The 21,526-nt window shown below is 47.9% G+C and overlaps 3 protein-coding genes and 1 non-coding gene across 5 annotated transcripts; all 4 read left to right on the top strand.

The window, feature by feature from the left end:
• Positions 1-216: 216 nt before the first annotated feature.
• On the top strand, positions 217-2,958 carry LOC125537454 (tRNA dimethylallyltransferase 2). 2 transcript variants are annotated; one of them, XM_048700770.1, is made up of 10 exons: positions 217-546; positions 660-739; positions 833-901; positions 1,040-1,121; positions 1,223-1,317; positions 1,452-1,526; positions 1,675-2,028; positions 2,116-2,191; positions 2,267-2,448; positions 2,621-2,958. In XM_048700770.1, the coding sequence occupies exons 1-10, from the start codon at positions 276-278 to the stop codon at positions 2,753-2,755; spliced, it is 1,419 nt and encodes a 472-aa protein (XP_048556727.1). In that variant the 5' UTR covers positions 217-275; the 3' UTR covers positions 2,756-2,958. The 2 variants fall into 2 exon arrangements, with proteins under 2 accessions (XP_048556727.1, XP_048556728.1); XM_048700771.1 differs by having other exon boundaries at positions 218-546; positions 2,285-2,448.
• Positions 2,959-7,142: 4,184 nt separating this feature from the next.
• LOC125537455 (cytochrome c oxidase subunit 2-like) lies at positions 7,143-9,536 on the top strand. The gene is made up of 2 exons (XM_048700772.1): positions 7,143-7,545; positions 8,770-9,536. Exons 1-2 carry the CDS (start codon positions 7,158-7,160, stop codon positions 9,156-9,158), a joined length of 777 nt encoding a protein of 258 aa, XP_048556729.1. The 5' UTR covers positions 7,143-7,157; the 3' UTR covers positions 9,159-9,536.
• A 666-nt stretch (positions 9,537-10,202) lies between these two features.
• TRNAD-GUC lies at positions 10,203-10,276 on the top strand. Its single transcript has one exon. It is a non-coding gene; the product is annotated as a tRNA-Asp (tRNA).
• A 5,983-nt stretch (positions 10,277-16,259) lies between these two features.
• Positions 16,260-18,706, top strand: LOC125536859 (proline-rich receptor-like protein kinase PERK9). The gene is made up of 3 exons (XM_048700136.1): positions 16,260-16,596; positions 17,138-17,873; positions 18,647-18,706. Exons 1-3 carry the CDS (start codon positions 16,260-16,262, stop codon positions 18,669-18,671), a joined length of 1,098 nt encoding a protein of 365 aa, XP_048556093.1. The 3' UTR covers positions 18,672-18,706.
• The last annotated feature ends 2,820 nt before the right edge of the window (positions 18,707-21,526 follow it).

A 21,526-nucleotide genomic window follows, 5' to 3' on the forward strand; every position in this document is an offset into this window, starting at 1 on the left:
TCCCTTTTAAAAAATGACGGCAATAGCTGGTGAACGGTCGCCAGCAGGGATGCCATTTGTGAATGCTAGCGGGTGGCATTTTTTTTGTTTACGGGGTAATATTTTGCGAAAACTGTCATCGTCTAATCTGGATCTAACGGCTCTGGGGGCGTTCCCTGGGATCTCACCCCCGGCGAACGCTCGCCAGATAGCATTTCCCTTAATAACCCCGAGCAGGCGAACACCCGTCATCTCTTCTGTAGAAAAAAAAGAACCCTGTAAAATCTGCCCTCGAGATGCCCCACCTCGCCGCACCTGCCTCTCCGCCGCCGGCTCCAAACCTTATGTCCGACGCTCGCGAGGCTGCCTCCTCCTCGCCGCCGTCCGAAAGGGGGCGGAGGAAAGCGGTGGTGGTTGTTATGGGCGCGACGGGCGCCGGCAAGTCCCGGCTTGCCGTTGACCTCGCGAGGCACTTTGCCGGCGTCGAGGTGGTCAGCGCCGACTCCATGCAGGTCTACCGAGGTCTCGATGTTCTTACTAACAAGGTCTCCCTCGATGAGCAGAACGGTCTCTCCTCTCGAACACTCCAAGTGTCCCTCCTTGTATATATTTTTTCTTCAAAAGGAAATTCAGTTCCGTTCAGTTTGAGCTGAGTGACGGTATATTTGACGTGTCTGCAGGTGTTCCTCACCATCTCCTTAGCATCGTCGATCCTTCCGTGGAGTTCACTTGCCGTCATTTCCGTGATCATGCCTTGCCTGTAAGCTTACATCTGATGTTACTGATGCAACTTTGTTTCAGTCTTCTAGACTTCCAACTGAGTTACCGCCATGTTCATTCTGAATGGCCGCAGATTATAGAAGATATATTGGATCGTGGCGGCCTGCCTGTTGTTGTTGGTGGCACAAACTTCTATATACAGGTCCATAGTTCAACACTTGTCGATTTCCATATCCGGAGCTATTCACACATGTTCATAGTTCAATTCTGGTCGATATGCTTATCTTAAGTTAATTGTGTATCTGATTTACATTTTTGCGGGCTCTTACGATGGCCTTAGGCTCTTGTTAGTCCATTCCTCTTTGAGGATATGTCAGAAGATATGCAGGGTTGCACTTTAAGTGACCAACTTGATGATATAGGTGAATACTGAAACCATAACAGTTGCTCCTTATTCATCGTGTGCCTGTGCTGTATTCATGTTTTATTTATTTGCCTATTATATCTTAAATGCGCTATTCAGGCCTTGCCACGGATGATGTTAGAAGTGGGTATGAACACTTGAAGGAGATTGATCCTATTGCGGCACAAAGGATCCACCCGAACAACCATCGAAAAGTAAGGGTGCTGCACATTCCTACCATCTCCTGGTCACTTAGCCAGTCATTCTTCATCTGTAGCATGCTCTCACTTTCCTCATGGCATTCCCCTATTTAACTTATTTTATTTGTTTGATTTGCTGTATTGAACAGATAAAACGTTACCTTGAGTTATATGCAACCACAGGTGTACTACCAAGCGATCTTTTCCAAGGAGAAGCTGCAGAAGTGAGGAATTTTTGTATTTTCTTTGATTAATCATTCAATATATATCCATGAATATGAAATACTAACTGCTAGAACACATTTTTCGTGCATGAGGTTAGATTTTCTTGTTTCAATATGGATTGTCCTAAACAAGATTTTTTGCTGTCAGGACAAGTGGGGACGGCCTACTAGCTCCAGATTTGACTGTTGTTTCCTGTGGGTAGACGCCGAGCTTCATGTTCTGGATAATTATGTCAATGAAAGAGTCGATTGCATGATTAATGCTGGCCTGCTTGATGAAGTGCGCAACATATATAATCCAGGTGCCGTTTATACCCAAGGTCTGCGGCAGGCCATTGGGGTTCGTGAATTTGATGAGTTTTTCAGATTATATTTTACAAAGAAAGAACCTGATGAAATAAAAGCTGGTATGCTTGATCTCCATGATGATAAGCTGAAAAGCTTGTTGGATGAAGCTGTCTCTCAGCTAAAAGCAAACACACGAAGACTTGTTCGACGCCAAGTAAACATTCCCTCTGTATCTTTATCCTTACATTTTTTAGACGGTCTGAGAAAATAATCAGTACTAGACTGCAAATCTTTGTCGCAGAGACGGAGGCTACACCAGCTGAATAAAGACTTCGGGTGGAATTTGCATCACATTGATGCAACAGAAGCATTCCAATGTAAGTCCATTTGTATGTATTAGCCCAGAGTGTTGAATTGGCCTGCTTTGATGTGTTCTTTTCCTTCATATGTAGTAATGTATATTTTACTAGGTACCACTGGTGACTCGTGGCACGTCAAGGTTATAAAACCTTGCGCAGATACTGTCAGAAGATTCTTGTCTAACGATACAACTTTGGCAAGTAAAGATTCTACGAATGATGGTGGTGGAACTAGGTTGGCCTCAAGAGAGTTATGGACTCAATATGTTTGCGAGGTGATGTTTTTTATTTAATGTTCTTATTACGAGGTGGTTCTGGTTATGCTTTGGTTGTCCTATGATAATTGGTTGAAGTATCTGATGCTTGCCTTTTGTTATTTCCCTCGATGTATTAGTTAATAAAAAACATGGATCTGACAACTTCTACCCTTTCTGAATTGTGTTATAGGCCTGCGACAACCGGGTCCTTCGAGGGGCACACGAATGGGAACAGCACAAGCAAGGCCGAGGCCACCGGAAAAGAACACAGCGTTTGAAGCGGAAGAGTAAGATCAAGAGTACATCGTCTGAAGCAGAAGTATAACCATATGAACATCAGTTGTAGTTTCGGTGTTGATGGACCACCATTTAGATTGGTTTTGAGTCTTATGGAGGAGACTGGGGAAGGGGATCGATAAGGACACGGATCCAAACACTAGTTCTGATCTTTAAAGGTGTGTTTGTATGCTGCCTGACTTCATATCGCAGCAAACTCGAGTTCGTCTTAATTTATGCCCATTCTGAACATGTCTTCTAATTGTTCATGGAGCTAGTGAATATCGTCAGGGTGAATTTAAAAGCAATCAGCAGTAGACCGAAAACTAAACCGATGAAAAAACAAAAGGTAAATCGACGGAACATTAGAATTAATGCAGATCATAATATTTTAGATCCAAGACGAATCCAACGGGAAAATCAGTGAAGCTAGCAAAGCAGCAGTCGAGCGCCTCCAACTACATTCACGCTCTGTCTTCTCGGCGGTCCAGACGGTTTTATAATGACAAAGTCGGCTTAAATTTGACTTATATTAGCCAAAAAGGCACTTATTTTTATGTTTGGTTTTCGCCTTTGCTTACACCTTAATGTGACAATATCCACTCAAAAGTCAAAATCACAAAAGACGTGTTTTTTTTTCTTATAAACCGAACTTCAGAAATCAAGGAAGCAAAGGAGGCGAGTGACGCTGTAGAAAAGGACTTGACATACTTCCTTCGTCCCGGTGTATAAGTCATTCGTATAGTTCTAGGTCATCGATTTGAGAAATTAAATATATGTTATATGTCATGAAAAGTATATCACTAGATTTCTACACTCATGTAGTTTCTAAACATATATTTTTTATTGCATATAAAACATATTTATATAGTTAAATTGTTGACCTAGAACTACGCGAATAACTTATACACCGAGACAGAGATAGTAGGTTGGCGAGGACGATGCGTCGTATGTTGGCATCGGCAGCCGAGGCCGTGTAAGAGGGAGAGGACGATAGCTGAGGGTCCGAGGACGTGTAAGAGGGTGAGGACAACGGCGAATCATTTGCGATGTGGTAGAGCGCAACAATAAAGGTCTCCGGCACCAGCAATGGAGGAGGAGTTAGGCTGCACCATTATTCTCTATTTTTCTTAGGAGATAGGAAAAATTAACACACACACAACAGGATCGTGTTGAAAGCCAAACGACCAGGATATAAGTTCACCAGAGTATTCCCAGCCCACCAGAGTTCATTCTAGGTTTCCACTGCATGGGTCAGGTATAGGAGTTCCCTCATCCCACCAATTCTAGGTTGGGAAACGATTGTGCGCCGGCCGAAGCTTCGGCCGGTCGCACGCGCTCCACTCGATCGAGCAGGGATCGAGGGCACACACATCTCCCAGTCCAGGTTCGGTGTCTTTCGTTTTCCCTCCTTGGCCTACCACGTGCCTTTGGCCCATGACCCCTTTTTTCTCAGCCTCCATATTTATCTTCTTCCCCATGTCATCTTCAAGATCCATGTTCACCGCTGCTGATTGAAGCTCCGACAGGCATGGGGAAAGAAGCTGCAACTGCAGCCCCGCGAAGCTGCATCCGTTTTTGTTGGTGATGTGACCGTGGCGACCATGGCCATGCCCACGCCATCATGGAGTTGCAAGCTCAAAGGAAGCGGGTGCTGCATGTTGCGACTGTGGTCGTTGCATGCTGGAACCAGCAGCATTTTTTTGCTACATCCACTAACGGTGGAACTACGACCTGTTGCTGCAACCATTATCGGATTTTGCTACGACCGGCTAAGAAATTTGCTACATCATTAATGGCGAAGATGCAACCCGGGACGGCGGCGACGACGTTTTTGCTGCAGCCCTTGCTGTTTTTTGCTACAACCTGCGATTTTTTTGCTACATCCATTTAAATGGAGTTCACCGGAAGCTGTCGTGCATTCAACCCAGTGCAAGCGAACGTCAACGGGTGAAAAAATGCTTCAACCACCCGGAGAAAAAGCTTCAACCAGCAAGACAAAAAGCTTCAACTGGGATGCGAGCGGCGGCACTGAGTGCTGCGGCCGGAGGCACGGCGGTGCGGCGACGGGCGTGATACGATAGCGGCAGCTAGGTGCTGCAACGACAGATACGCCAGACATTTTGCTACGACGGCGTGACATCTTGCTGGAACCAGCGAGGACGGGGATGCGATGACGACCTCCAGTGACGAGGGCGGCGTCCTGTGGAACTGACGGGAGTCAGCCGGCGGCGACGAGGGCGGCGGCCGACGGAGATGTGGAAGGCCGGCGAGTTGGCTGTCGTATTGGGGATCACAGGAACTCTCAGGACGAACAGGCGCCATGTTTTTTATTTGTAGCGAAGCAGTTGGGGAAGAAGAATCGAGCGGCTGTTATAGATCAAATCGTACGTGCGTGGTTAGACCGGCCGAAATTTCGTCCGGCGGACCGGCGTGTATCACTCGCCTTCTAGGTTTTTCCCCATTTGTTTTGTCTGTACATTGCGTTTGTACTATGTTTAAAAAAGAATATAAGTCTGATGGGCTTGCGGCCCACAAAACGTCCCACACAACATCTCTTCTCTCAAAAATAAAAGAACAAGTTCAATCAGCAGTTCCTATTTCGCACAGGATAGTGACCTACTGCGCAGCCTCTTGTACGCCATGTTTTCTGTATGGGCCGGCCCATTCTAGGTTTTTACCCACCTCTTTTGAGAAGATTGTAGAACCTTCCATGAGCCAGGTTTTTTTAGAAAAACATCACACTTTATTTCATTGAATAATGTTTAAAGGGACACAAATGTGATCCGGTGGATCAATAAGCCACACATGTCTACAAATACAAAGTGTAGTGGATGATCTAGCTAATTTGTGTGCCTCATCATTACTTGCGCGGTGTTCATGGACAAACTCGTAACTCTGTAGTCTCGTCTTTCTATCGTCAATCTCTCAAAGGATCATGCAGTACTCGCCTAAGTTCCGCTCGCTCTTTAGGTTGTTTATGACTCTCAGACAGTCAGATGCAATGCGTGCTTTTGAGACGGCCAGGTCCTCCGCAAGAGCTAAAGCTTCTCTACACGCGCACGCCTCCAGAGTAGCAAGTTCTGTCACACCTTGAAATACTACCGCGGACGCCCCCAGGAACACGCCACAGTCACTTCAACAGACCACACCAACCTCCCCAATGCTCGGCGGTAACCATTCTGTACCTCGCAAGCTAGGTGTTGTGTTTGTTATACATCCGGTTCGTTGCTTGGGTAGTTCATGTATCTCTTGCAAGTATCGCTCAATAAATAAATGTGTCGACAATGGACTCTGGAACTCGTGTTCATAGATAGCCCTTCTTCTTGCCCACTAGATTGCCCATAGTGTGGCTAGGACAGAGATGAATTTATCCTTGCTCAATGTATTCCTATTATTGCTAGGACCAATAATAGGAATATCATTTCAATAGCGCTAGGAAGAAGCCCCGCGGGGCGTAGCAGTTGATGGGGAGGTTGGTGTACCGCTAGCCCATATTCTGGCACCGATACGATGTCCTTTCGAGGAAGTGGTTCAATCAGAAATAAGGTGCGCGGATCAAAGCATTGAACGACAAAACCCCTTTTTAATGTGGATTTGATAAAGAGCAAGTCAATCCACCGTTTACGGATTGGAAAACAGGGGTTATATACTAAACCTGGGATGGGACTCCACCACCCGTCAACCCTTTGCTTTGAACTGCTTTTCCAAGGAACCAAACTGGGCTAACTTGAATCTGTTTACTTGACTTCTATTTGAAACTACTCCTCCCCTCGGTGCATATTATCATATAGAAAGAAACGTAGCTATTCCGTTGCTCTTAGACATTTCACTGATGCGGGGCGGGGAATCGAGTCTATTCAGGAGTGCATTTCCCTAGCGGACGAGGTGATTGATGCACGATCTTGTCAAATTGATTGATTTAGCTGGCGACGAAAAAGAGCACGAAATGCAACTTGAAAACGCGTATGTTAACTACGATAGTTGATGAGATGCTTAACATGTTGATTCATTTCATCTTGTTTATGAATAAGTACAAAATCCCGATCAAACTAGAAATCAATGTTTTCGCTTTCAACTCTCAAATTATCATATAGAAAGTGTTTCTGTGACGAGACCATTCTCGATCGATAAATGCGATAGGAGCCTATGTGTTTCACGGGCAGCCGGCCAATAGGGGAAGGTTGTGAATCCGGCGAACCGACCGCTTTAAGAACGTGATTGTCTTCTCTCACTCAGTTATCAATTGACAAAGATGACCCATTCTTTTTCACCCTAAAAACGACAATGGTATGGTACTTTTTCTTCCAATCGAGATTGTGTGGGTGTCCGCTCATGTTCACGTTACATGCTAAATAAGGCTTTCGTTGGAAAAACCAACGCCGACGTCAAGATCAGTCTCCTTTCCTTTCTCTTTTCGGGAGCATAGCTGAAAAAGATGGGAAATTCCAATGATTCTTCGTTCTTTATCATGTCGATTCCTCACAATCGCTCTTTGTGATGCTGCGGAACCATGGCAATTAGGATCTCAAGACGCAACAACACCTATGATGCAAGGAATCATTGACTTACATCACGATATCTTTTTCTTCCTCATTCTTATTTTGGTTTTCGTATCACGGATGTTGGTTCGCGCTTTATGGCATTTCAACGAGCAAACTAATCCAATCCCACAAAGGATTGTTCATGGAACTACTATCGAAATTATTCGGGCCATATTTCCAAGTGTCATTCTTTTGTTCATTGCTATACCATCGTTTGCTCTGTTATACTCAATGGACGGGGTATTAGTAGATCCAGCCATTACTATCAAAGCTATTGGACATCAATGGTATCGGAGTGCGCCTCTTAATGAGGGTGATTTAAGTGCAACGAAATGTACCGGTGGTTCGCGAAGCATCTGGCTTACCGGTCATCTCCCATTCCCGTCGTCGAGAGACTAAAAGAACTATAGCATGCCAGAAACGGGGAGTTGAGGTGGTTAGACCTATACCTCGAAATGCTCCCAGCATAGGAGCCTATGGTTCCATTCTTGTTATTGCTGGAGGTACACATACCTCTTCTCGGTGTTGGTGGAGCGATATACGAAAAATAGATGCTAAGCCTGCAATGTCCGATAACGGGGCTTCAGTAGTGAATCTATCGGCACCACAGCAGTGGCATACAACTTTGGACCTAAGGGCAGGTCCCGTTACCTTTCGGAATGGGGGATCCCCATTGGCAACAACCACGGTAGTAGTTGCAGAACTACTGGGCCAAGAGAGGACAACCTGTTGTTCCTGCTCCTCCTTCTTCGCTTCGGGGACGGAGGTCCTACGGTAGGTAAGAGCACGCACAAGCACTTGACCGAAGGGGACCAGCGCTTCTACTCCTCCACCGAGGAGCCGTTCTTGCGAGAAGCAAGGGATGTCGTGAACGGTGGGAGGTCAAAGAAAGAGAATTGACCTCTGAATACAGTGATCCTATGATCTAGATAGACTCCGTCCTTTTTTTAGATAAGGGTGACTCAAGAAATTGGGGGTGGGACCTGCTGGCATAATGCAGGCTGGAACGTGGGAATTCGAGGTCTCATGAACGAGTTTTTTTTCGTGGACAAACATACTTTCCGGTCTTTTTTATGGATCCTTTTAGATCTACGGGCCGGCCGTTCACATGAGCATAGGGAATCTATACTCGAGCCTTCGACTTGGCCCCTGGCAGGATAGGTGAGGAATCACTCTTGAGATCTGATCTATTGGAGCCTACAACTTCGCCAAAGCCGACTAGCATCCCTTTCCGTGGTGAACTAGCCGTCCCATACCTTCATTTTGTCTCATGTGTGTTGAACATTGTCTTCCTCGGTTCCAGCTTCACTGATGTAGGTAGGGCTGGGCGAGAAAGGGTCCCCTCTTGCCTATTAGTAAGCGGGCCTTCGATTCCACCGGGGTCTTACGGTCTCATAGAGGGGGGAGAACTACCTAACTAAAGAAGAATAGTGCTCTTTATAAATAAGAGTAGGCGTGGAGAGCTTTTTGCGGGGAAACTTGCAAGTCAAGTTTGGGGGGAGGCGGGCGTCGACCCAACCTTATGAGTATTCGGACTATAACAGTTCCGATGAACAGTCACTCACTTTTGACAGTTATACGATTCCAGAAGATGATCCAGAATTGGGTCAATCACGAGAAGTTGACAATAGAGTGGTTGTACCAGCCAAAACTCATCTACGTATGATTGTAACACCCGCTGATGTACCTCATAGTTGGGCTGTACCTTCCTCAGGTGTCAAATGTGATGCTGTACCTGGTCGTTCAAATCTTACCTCCATCTCGGTACAACGAGAAGGAGTTTACTATGGTCAGTGCAGTGAGATTCGTGGAACTAATCATGCCTTTACGCCTATCGTCGTAGAAGCAGTGACTTTGAAAGATTATGCGGATTGGGTATCCAATCAATTAATCCTCCAAACCAACTAAACCGGGGAAGCTGAAGCGGAAATGCAATTCTCGGGTGAGGGAAGGGGGAAGCTCCAGGAAGGCTTCGCTCGCTCGCTCAAAAAGCTCTAACGCTCGTTTACGAGTGGAGTGCATAAGCCCTTATTGAAGTAGGGTGAGGCCTTACTACACGAGCTCGTAAGTCAAGCACGGAACGAGCCTTGTCTACGAAGCTTCGCTTCATCATCTTGCTTGCTTCTGGCGAAGCTTAACGCACTATAACATAGGCATGCATGATGGTATGGTAGGAAGACTCCTTTTAAGGCCGACCACTACATAGGAGCGATAGGAAGCCAAGCCGTCAAAAGGAAAGGCGAGCAGCCCTTATTGCAATAGCAAACGGCCTACTTATAGCCCTATTTATACCCTTTATCGGGGACTTCAACGGGCCTTACAAGCTCAATAAATTGCAATTCTTCACCTTTTCCTCAGACAGTGGGAATGCATTTTCTTACTTGATTGACATTGACAGATATGTGTACCACACCGAACAAGCAATATGTCATATGCTTGATGTACCAGCCAAGCCAGCTCTTTTTTTCTCAGTTCCCTTATCCTTAGCGCAAAAGTAAAAAGAAAATGAAAGAGAGTTTGTATTTGCAAATGAAAATGAATATGGATCTAAATAAATTAGATAATCAATAAATAAGAATTGGAATAATAGAAAAAATCTCCTTCGCCCCTTATCTCTTCATCATCGTCGGTTCCGTCACTTGTGGTATTCGTTTAGAATCTTGTTGACCCTACTCGCTTACTCCTATTTTCCTTATTTCTTTTTCTACATAATTAATTAGAACTTTCTTGAAAGAATGGGGTTCTCTCTGGGGGGGCGCACCCTCTCTTCCTTTTTGAGAAAGATGGGCTTGTTTTTTTTCAATAAGTTCTATTGCTTTGACACATTTAGTATATAACATAATATATATAAGAAAAGTACTAAAGGCGAAGGGCATTCTGTTGTACAGCTACTTTGGTATAGTTACAAAGGTAACCGGTAGGTGACTGTTGAATCGACAGTAGTTACGAAAGGGGGAAATAGCTCAGTTGGTTAGAGTGTTGGTCTGTCACGCCAGAAGTCGCGGGTTCGAACCCCGTTTTCCCCGCCCGATCTTTCTTTCTTCCCGAGGTCATACCTCTGCCACTTTACCCTGAGTTTCACTAAGGCATATAACCCCATTCGGGTAAGAGGAGCAAGCAGTGGGGAACATCTATTTATATGCGTGTTAGCATCAACAACATCTTTTTGAAAGTAAATTACATCGATCCTCGGTGCTAGGTACTCAGGTAAGTAAATCCTGAGGATAGAACTAGAGCAAGTAAGCTCATCGCACTATCAAGTCAGTCAGGAACTAGTCTGCCAAGCTTAAGAAGAAGTGAAAAGTAAGCAAGTTGTCATCTAGTGAGGGCTAAAAGACACGGAGAACATCCCCCCCTCTATTTGCCAATAGCTTCCGCCTTCCTCTCTTTCATTTCATGTCGGTTCAGCCGAGCCAATAGATTCCATAGGCGAGTCAGTTATAGCTGTAGTAGCCTTTGATTAGGTCCTTTCAATAGACTTTCCGTAGCTATAATTCGATAGACTTTCCGTAGCTCAGTACTGCTGATCGTTGACGCCCACAACTGTACTTACGGCTGTACTTGTGAAAAGAGATAGAGCCATCTCGCTATGACTCAAAGATGGTCAAAAAGCTAATAGATGGGCCACAAAAGGTAGAGGAGAGGGGGTAAGAAGAGTAGACTTACTACTGGATACAAGATAGGGTATACAGCTAAAAGGGTGAGATAGAGGAATGAAATGAGCCAGTGAAACGGTCCACGACCACAAGTATTGAGCTATAACCATAAAACTTGGGGAGTGCCTCAAGAAAATCCATTGAAATAGAAGACCCAGGTTGTAATGGAACAGACAAAGGTTGAAGAAGACCAGCAGGAAGGGTGTGCTCACTCTTGTTGAGTTGACACACATTACAGTGAAGAACAAACTTGGAGGGAGAAAAAGAAACCAGAAGGGACCCATTGTTTCTGTGCAAGTCGACCAATGATGGAAAAGCATCCAGTATGTAGCCGACATATGCCAACAACCCAAATGCACATATGCTAGTTAAGTTGAAACTCCTAAATTAAAGCGCAAGCAACAAAACTACTTTTTTGAAGGCGCGGAGCGTTGAAGAAGAGCATAGCTCGATTAACACAACTAGGGGCAATATGGTTCATTTTCCTAGAACACCACAACAAATGTCCCTACCAGCTGTTGCCAGTGAAGCTGAAACCATGGCTACCCCTCAACAAGCCTCTAGCTCTTATCCTAGGCCTGAACCGCCTGAACCTCCAATTACCGTACCATTGGTACTGAATACGACCACCACTCACACCTATTCCAGACCTTTAAACCCCTGACCACCTAGACCTCTAGTAGCAAAGCAACTAAAAGACCCAATCACAAAAATAACCCTCTCTATCCCCCTCAAAACCTTGGCACGAACACTTGTTTCCAGCCACCTATGGCCTTCCTCACAGCTCAAAACATGATAATATTAGACCTAATCCTGCACCTCCACCACCACAACCAAGACCCAATTCAATACCAAATATCCCATTTTCCCAACCAATATTTTTGCCCTATGCTGGAAATTCCATGAAACCAGAAGTGCCAATATATACTTACCTTAACCAACCGCTTCCAACTCAACAGCATGACCCGTACCAATACCTGCAAGAACAAAGGCCGCAAAATCAATATCAATATGGGCAGCAGATACATCAACCTCCTAGAGTTTCTTTTCCAATATTTGAAGGGGCCAGGTCTTGGATACAAAAGTGTGAACATTACTTTTCGGTGTACCAAGTTACGGATTGGTACAAGGTAGAACCTTCGGCTATGCACCTTAGGGGGAGAGCTGAAAGCTGGTACAACAGTTTCTTAGTGAATAGGGGACAAGTATCTTGGCAAGAGTGAATTCAAGAGATTGTAGAGAGGTTTGAGGTAAGAAATGTGGTTGGTGTAGTTGATGAGTTTAATCACTTGAGGCAAAGAGGAAGCCTAGAAGAGTACAAGTCACACACAATTGGCAGAATTGAGGGCTGCCATGTTGAGGTGCAATCCCTATTACGATGACAACCTTTTTCGACAAAGTTTTCTTGGGGGTAAGGGTATTGTAAATAGAGATAGATGTTTCGTCCGGCTCTGAGAAACAATTCGGCAACCCCGCTCTTCCCTTTGCCTCTTCCACATCTATTTTTGAAACTTGATTCGGTTGAGTTTGAAGCAAGGATCTAATCAGATAACGCTTTGTTCTCCAATGAATGGAGGTGGAATAATTTCTTGAGATAGAGAAAGCTACATCTCGACTTTATTTAAACGAAAGAAAAAGGTTAGTCCTGCTCCTAGACTTCCAATTCCAAGTAGTAGTCGCCATAGACCAGGAGTAGTGCATCATCATCCCGGAGTGACCACACTCCTTTGGCCATGTTACAGTTGAGGAGAGCATGCCTCCATGAGTCGACAACTGCCAAACAGATCGGACAGGTTGCATCTTCTGTCATATGCCTCCTCACTCGTTCTTGGCCCGTCGGGGGAGACGCCCGGGCCAATCGCCTCGAAGTTTGGTAGGCACCTGTACCCCCCACAGCTTCTTCCATTCTTTCTCTTGTTTCAACATATCCGAGTTCTCTGTTTGTCCCGTTAACCATGCTTCCGTCTATACTTTGCCTCTACAACCATCCTGTAGCATGATCGGCCTGAGAAAAGGCCCGACCTTTAATACCGCCAAGCATAGAAGTCCGGCTGTGTTTTGTAGCTGATTGGAATTTGCCTATCGGTTTTTCTTTTCCTTTTGTTTTGTTCGCATGTTTTTTCTTTCCTTTTATCTCTTTCGCATTTTCCCCCTCTTCTTCTTTCCTTTTACTTTTTCATTTTTTCTTCTTAATTTTGTGAAGATTTTTTAAAATTTGTGAACATTTTTATTGAATTCGTTAACAATTTTTGAATTCATGGACATTTTTCCAAATATGAGAACGTTTTTTAATATTCACACGTATTTTTAAGAATTCACGGAAACTTTTTAAAACTTTCTAACATTTATTGAAATTCATGAATATTTTTTAAAATTCGGATCATTTTATGAATGCAAGGAAATTTTTAAAATTCGAGAATATACTTTTCAAATTTAAGAGAATTTTTTCAATTTGAGAACAAATTTTGGACTCACGAACAGTTTTTGAATTTTGGAACTTTTTTTAAAACTTAATTGATATTTTTTAAATAAAGGAATTTTTTAAAATCTCGAAGATTTTTAAAGAATCTAAAAAAGAAAAAAAAACAGAAAATAAAAATAACAAACAAAAATAAACGAAAAAATTTAGGGAAGCCTGCCACATACCTGGGCCGGCCCAAGTTCGCGTGAGGGGCGCGGCCTCGCTTTCCACCGCACGGTTGGGAAATAGGAGTCCCGGTCCGAGCCGGCTACCTATCATTGTAGGATTGTCTAAAAAAACCCTATCATTGTAGGAGATTCTCAAAAAAAAAGAAGACCTAGGATATGTACGCAGGTTAGATCTAGAAATACGACGTACAGATACGACCGACCTAGACAATTACAAATACCTAGGTCCGGATCTAGAAATACGTAGATACTGGAATCACATACGTACCCCGGCTTTCCCTTTCGTTTCGAAGCTCTCGCGTTGGGCAGCAAGGTGATCGGCGGAACGCGAAGATCAAATCGAGTAAGTCGACTTCTTCTTCCCCCGTCGATCGAATTAGGGTTCGTGCTTTTCGTCCCCTTTCCTGCTTCCTTGGTCTTTGGTCTCTGTTCTTGACAGGGCAAGATCAAGATGGCCGCGGTTCTTCCTGCGCTGCTGCCAACCCCACCGTCGGCCCCAATCGCTACGTTGCTCAAGACATCGCGGACGGACGGGAAGCCTGGCCGTGCGTCGGCGAGCCGGAGATGGATAGATAACAAATTTTTGGTTCTGGCCGCCGCGTCGAACTTGACCGGCGGTGAGCGCGTCGGACGCGTGCTGTCGAAGATGAGCGGAGGCGAGCGAGTCAGACGCGTGGCATCGGACATGGGCGGCGGCGACCGTGCCAGACGCGTGGCATCGGACACGGACGGCGGTGATCGCGCCGGACGCGTGGCATGGGGCATGGACGGCGGTGACCGCGCCGGTCGCGAGGAGTCCCGAACAAGCTGGAGCGCTGTCAAGAGGCCTGCCAGCCGCGCTCCTTCCACCGATCGGTGTGACAAGAAGCCCAAGGCTCCGGTCGACAAGGAAGCTGCTCCGGAGACAGAGCAACTGTTCGCTGGCCCGACGTTCATGAGCGTCGTGCCCCCGGATCCGAGCGAGCTCCCGATCCCTTGCTACTTCATGAAGAAGGCCCGCTAGTGGACTAGCAAGTAGCAACAACACATGGGATTGGTCCCTTACTACAGTCGTCGTCGTCGTCGTGTAATCTTGCTTTGTAGCCCAATTTCAGCGCTTGTTAGATGCGCTTTTAGTAGTGTAGTAATTTGTCATGGCTCTGGGTTGTGTTCATGTTAGTAAAACCCAACCCAGAGAGGGGCGGATGGGTGGCATGACAATCATAAACTATCTTCCATGTTATTTTACTCCCCTTGCAATCCTTCCTGCAGTCTTTCCTCTACTGAAGAGTGAAGAAAGCCCGTTTTAAGATCACCGTTGAGCCTCACACCTGCTCCGCTGAATCTGTCGCCATAATCAAGACTAGAAATCTGCAATAATCTTCAAGATTGGAACAAGGCAATGTTTCTAGCTAGTCTATGTTGATTTAACAAGTCGCTTCGTTTATAATCCTTGATTTGGAGCAGCAGTTCCATTTCTACCGCTAGAGCAGAGCTACTCTGCAGCGAACCGGCCATCACAACACAAAGAAAATTATGGTCCACCCACAGCATTGCACAAACGATTCAGTTAAACAACAAATGGGACCTTCACACAGACACTTGCATTTGTGCATGCACAACATACTATAGGTACTTAATTGAAAATGGTTGCCATACCAAATGTCAGATGTTTTTCTTTGCACATACAGTTCCTCTCCTCTCCTGTCCCCGTTCGTCCAATGTAAATTGTACTTCAGGCCAAATGCTGAAGCCTTTATCTTCTTATTGATGCTTTGTTTTATTAATGTTTATTAGAAGGGAGAGAGGGATTGGTAGAATAGTTCGTTGTATGCTTGAGCCTTATGGGCATATATATAGGATTACAATCATCTACTTGAAGTACAAAATAAGCCAGAACAAATCCTAGTCCATCTCGTCTTTCCTAATAAACATTATACTCAACATCCCCCACAGTCACAACGGTAGCGACGCAGACAGTGATACTGGAGAAGAATCCGAAGGCAAGCCAACGGACACCCCCCACGGTCGTAACGGTCGACGCATCGTGGAGTCGTGGCTGGAGTGGCAACCGACGAGGTTGCTCAAGCAAGGCGGTAGCCCTTTGTGCCGTTGTCGAGGTAGCCAGGAGCGTGGGTGCTGGAGCTGTGGTCGAGGTAGCCGTGCGAAGAATGCCGTGGTCGATGTCGAGTCAGGGTAGCCGGCGTTGAGGAAGTCGCCGTGGAGCCGCGGGCGCAAAGAGGCGCTGAGTTAGTCATGGGCGCAGCAGTGGTGCGCCGGGGAGAAGACGTTTTTGACGACATGTCGCGCCGGGGTTGCCAAGCCCGGGGACATATCGTAGACGAAGGCACGCACCAGGCTTGCCGGCCCCCGGGGACACGTCGTGGACGAAGGCACACTTCGGTGTTGCCAGTACCGGCCATGCGTAGACGGGGACCTACACGAGCTGTACGCCATGTCGAAGAAGTCGAAGAAGCCAGCAGAGAAGGACTCGACGATGGTTGCAGCGCCAACCGGCGCGGGGCCGATATCGCCCGTGGTTGTCGGAGTAGACGAAGTGGTCGGCGTAGATGACGGCGACGCTGGCGACGGGCTAGTGTTGGACGAAGACGAAGGGGTTGGACGGACAGCGGAGGTGGCTACGGGGGTAGTCGTGGCGGCGTCCGAAGAAGAGCGGCTGCGGCGGCCTGACGGCGGCGGCAGCTAGGTTAGGAGCGCGGCGGCGATGCTCGAAGGAGGCGAAGAACCCGACAACGTGACGAAAACCGGCGCAGATGGTGGCGTTCCCGCGCCAAGGGAGACGACGCGACGCATACCACAAGAGGTCGACGCGCATGACGGCGGAGTGAACCACGGGCCGCGACGCTACGACCCGAAGGGGCGACGCAGTGGCGGCGGGCAGGTCAGGGCGACGGCGGGAAGACCTCGTGGCGGCGGCTCGGACCGCGAGCCGTGGAGCTGTAGCCTGAAGGGGCGACGCAATGGCGGCGCGCGAGTAGGTGCAGCCGCGGGGACGGCCTCGGGCGGCGACGGAGATAGCGTGCCACGCTCGCTACGACCTTGTAACGCCCGAGACCGACGCGCTAGGTGTCTTCCAGTTATTCGTTGTTGTTGCCTTGTCATTCGCTTGAGCGTTGTATCTTGCCATGTCATCACGTGCATTGCATCCTTATGTTTTTAAAACTTGCATCCGTCCGGTTTCCCCCATTTCTCTCCGTCGTCCGTTCTGAGCCCAGACACACTTGCACGCGCCCGCGGCACCTCCGAAATAGTATTTTATAAATGGCCGGAAAATATTCTCGAAATGTGTTGAAAGTTGGCGTGCGGTCTTATTATAGTGCAGGTAGACGGCCTGTCAAGTTTCGTCGCATTCGGAGCTCGTTTCATAGCCGACCGTTAAACATATAGCGACATTATAGCCGGTCATATGTCGGACATTTTCGGTCTCCGGAAACTGATGTCGGGCCTCTGTTCTTCGCTCTTTTCTTAGTCCAACCCCCCTCTACACAGTCCATTTAGCCCACCTACCTACCCCTCCGCTCCGGACCGAACGGCTCCAAAACAGCCTCAAACCCCCTAACCCTAGCCCCTTGCCTTATATAGACCCCCTCCATGCCATTTTGGGTACCCTTAGCCTTCCCCTACCCTCAGCCGCCGCATCCCCCTTAAAATCAGTGCCGCCGGCCTTGTTTTCCGCACCCAGCCGCTGCAGATCCGCCACTTGGCACGCCGCCGTTCGCCAGCCACCACCAGCGCCGCCACCCTCGGCCTATTGCGCCGCGCCACGTGTCCCCAGCGCCTCCCCACGACCGTGCGCCGCCGCGCGGCCCGCCAGCACCCAGATCGGGCCCTGGGAAGCCCATCTGGGCCTGAGCTCCCCGTCGTTCTCGCAGGACCTCCTCCCGTCCCCGAGCAACCCGCGTCCCCGCCGTCATACGTCGCCTCCGCCCACCGCCGGCGAGCGGAGCCGCCGGAGACGCACGCCGGCGCCCGATGCCAGCAGGCCAGAGCCGCCCTCGCCTTCCTCTCTCTCTCCCGTCACTAACCGCCCCGTCGGCCTCTTCCTTCGCAGGGAGCTGCCGCCGCCCGTCACCGGTGATCCCCGCCGACGCCAGGAACGAGTCACCCGGGGCCGGATCCGCCCGAATCCGCCCGTTTCCGGTCACCCCGCCGTCCTCGAGCACCCTCACCGGAGCTCCACCGCCACAAGCCACGCCGCCGGCCCTGCGAGCGCGAGACGAGGACGACGTCCAGGCCGCCCCATCGCCCTGGTGGGCCCCGCTCGGCCTCCAAGGCCCAGCAACCGGCCTGTTTCCCCTCCGACTGGGCTTGGCCCATGGTGAGAGAACATCAGCCCAGCGCCTAGCAGATTAGGCCGAGTGCCTATTTTTTTCCCTCTGGTCGATTTTAGGATTTATCCAGAGAACGCCGTTTTACAGAAAAGTCCCTAAAGTTCATGCATTTAATAACTCATCAACTGTGCATCATATTAAAATAATTTATATTGAAAAATACTTAGAATCTTGTCTAGTTTCATAATATTCAACTTTCATCCTTGGTAAAAATGTTTAACTTGCTGTTTGATTAAGTTTGCTTAAATAACATGCTAAAATGTTTTAATTCATAACTAATTAACCGTAACTCGGTTTATAATAATCTTTATATGTAAATGGGGTGAAAAAATGCCTAGTTTAACATGGCGCACTCATCTTGCATGTTTAATAACTCTAAAATTGTGTATAGGGCAGAACAGTACCAAATTCATAATATGCATATGAGGATTTTTCCGGATTTGTTGCTTGTTGTTCCGGCCTCATTTAAACTTGCCTAGATAGGTAGTTTTATTATGCTTCACCTCTTGCCATGTTTAACAACATTTAATATTGTTGGGTACATAAATGAGAGTCAACTAAATGATTGAATGTGGTGTTTCGTCAATATGCAACCCGTTGCATATTGAGCTCCACTTAATTTGTAGTATTGTTTGTGCACTTTGCCTTGCCATGCCTCATAAACCGGACATGCATCATACTTGGTCGTGCATCATGCCATGTTTATGTGATGGTTGTTTACTATGTTGCTTGCTTCTTTCCGGGTTGCTTCTCTCGTTAGCTTCGGTTTTGTTCCGGGGTTGTGAGGATTCGTTCGACTACGTTGGGTTGTCTACTTCTTGGACTCGCTCTTCTTCCTTGCGGGATCTCAGGCAAGATGATTATACCCTTGAAATCACTTCTATCTTTGCTTGCTAGTTGTTCGTTCTATCGCCATGTCGCGTTACCTACCACTTGTTATATCATGCCTCCCATATTGCCATGTCAAGCCTCTAACCCTCCTTCCTAGCAAACCGTTGTTTGACTATGTTACCGCTTTTGCTTAGCCCCTCTAGCGTTGCTAGTTGCAGGTGAAGTTGAAATTTGTTCCATGTTGGAACATGGATATGTTGGGATATCACAATATATCTTATTTTAATTAATGCATCTATATACTTGGTAAAGGATGAAAGGCTCGGCCTTATGCCTGATGTTTTGTTCCACTCTTACCGCCCTAGTTTCCATCATACCGGTGTTATGTTCCTTGATTTTGCGTTCCTTGCGCGGTTGGGTGTTATGGAAACCCCTTGACAGTTCGCTTTGAATAAAACTCCTCCAGCAAGGCCCAACCTTAGTTTTACATTTGCCTAACAGCCTATACCTTTCCCTTGGGAGTAATTAACCTGAGGGTCATCTTTATTTTAACCCCCTGGGACAGTGCTTCTCTAAGTGTTGGTCCGAACCGGGCAACCTGCGGGGCGACCTCGGGGCAACTTGAGGGCTGGTTTTACTCGTAGCTTGGCCTATCCGGTGTGCCCCGAGAACGAGATACGTGCGACTCCTATCGGGATTGTCGGCACATCGGGCGGCTTTACTGGTCTTATTTTACCATTGTCGAAATGTCTTGTAACCAGGATTCCGAGACTGATCGGGTCTTCCTGGGAGAAGGAATATCCTTCGTTGACCGTGAGAGCTTGTGATGGGCTAAATTGGGACATCCCTGCAGGGTATAAACTTTCGAGAGTCGTGCCCGCGGTTATGTGGCAGATGGGAATTTGTTAATATCCGGTTGTAGAGAACTTGACACTTGACTTAATTAAAATGCATCAACCGCGTGTGTAGCCGTGATGGTCTCTTTTCGGCGGAGTCCGGGAAGTGAACACGGTATTGTGTTATGCTTGAACGTAAGTAGTTTCATGATCACTTCTAGCTTCTCGACCGTTGCGTTGCTTCTCTTCTCGCTCTTATTTGCATATGTTAGCCACCATACATGCTTAGTGTTTACTGCAGCTCCACCTCATTACCTTGTCCTACCCATAAGCTTAAATAGTCTTGATCTCGCGGGTGTGAGATTGCCGAGTCCTCGTGACTCACGGATACTTCCAAACAGTTGCAGATGCCGATGATACCAGTGTAGGTCACGCCACCGAGCTCAAGTGGGAACTCGATGAAGATCTTGTTCGTTGTTTTGTTTCGTTTCCTGTTGATCAGTAGTGGAGCCTAGTTGGGACGATCGGGGATCTAGCATTTGGGGTTGTCTTTTTTTATTTTGGTTCCGTAGTGAGACCTTGATTGTACTTTGGAAGATGTATGAATTATTTATGTATTATGTGAAGAGGCGATTGTAAGCCAACTCTTTATCCCTTTCTTATTTAGTACATGGGATTGTGTGAAGATTACCCCTCTTGCGACAAAACTACCATGCGGCTATGCGTCTAAGTCGTGCCCCAACACGTGGGAGATATAGCCGCATTGTGGGTGTTACAGGCCCGATGGGGCGACGCAGCGGCAGCGCGAGGGTCGGTGCTGCCACGGAGACGACCTGAAACAGACGTACTCGAGGCATCGGTAGACCGCGGGCCGCGACACTACGGCCCAAAGAGGCGACACAGCGGTAGCACACGGGTCGATGCAGCCGCGGGGAGAACCATGGGGCGGCGATGCTGCTACCCGACGGGGCGACACAGCGGCAACCCGATGCTCGACCGGTGGAGAGGCACGCTAAACTCGGGGACGATCTTCACGGGGCGTGCGAAGGCGCGCGCAACTGACGGGCCAGGTCTGTCGCACTGCGTAGCTGAGGCGGATTGCGGCGGCGGGCGGGTGATCAATCCGATCACGCGCGAGGTCGAGGACGCCGCTCGATGGAGGCGGGGTGGCGACGGAGTGCAGGATGAAGCCGGCAACGATGGGCGGCAGGTGGCTACGATTGGCTACTGCATGGCGCGAGGCCGCCAGGTCGGGGTGATGCAGGAGTCCTGGTTGGAGCAGGGCGGTGACGGTCGGCGTAGATCAACGAGTGGGCCGGCGCGTGAACGGCGGCGGGGAAGGGCCGCCGCATGACGCGTGGCCGCGGGGTCGGGGTGACCGGCGGGCAGACGCGCGAACGACGCGCGAGGCCGCTTGGTCGGGACGACCGGCGGGCAGACGCGCAGACGATGCACGAGGCCACCGGGTCGATAAAGAAGCCGACTGATCGCATCGGTGTTGGAGTAGAGACGTACGTGATCGACGACGGCGGTGGGCGGCGCAAACCGATCAAGATTAGATTGGAAAACCAAAAAGAAAAACGCCGATCAAAACGATTGGTGAAAGAGCAAAAAAAACCGGAGCAAGGGCTTGGGAAAAAGACTCTCTAGAGCAGCCGGCCAACACGGTCAGCGGACGAACCCTAGGTACGGGCGGCGCGGCCCTCGGCGGCGGTCATGGAGGCCGACCGTCCCAGAAGCGGCGCGCGGAAGCGGCGGCGGCTAGGGTTTAGGATCGACTTGCGATAGATACCATGTTAGAAGGGAGAGAGGGATTGGTGGAATAGTTCGTTGTATTGCTTGAGCCTCGTGGGCATATATATAGGAGTATAATCATCTACTTAGAGTACAAAACAAGCCAGAACAAATCCTAATCTATCTCGTCTTTTTTAATAAACATTATACTCAACAGTGTTAACATGTATTCCTCGTGT

The sequence above is a fragment of the Triticum urartu genome, chromosome 2, assembly GCF_003073215.2.
Source record: "Triticum urartu cultivar G1812 chromosome 2, Tu2.1, whole genome shotgun sequence".
In the NCBI taxonomy this organism is placed as follows: domain Eukaryota; kingdom Viridiplantae; phylum Streptophyta; class Magnoliopsida; order Poales; family Poaceae; genus Triticum; species Triticum urartu.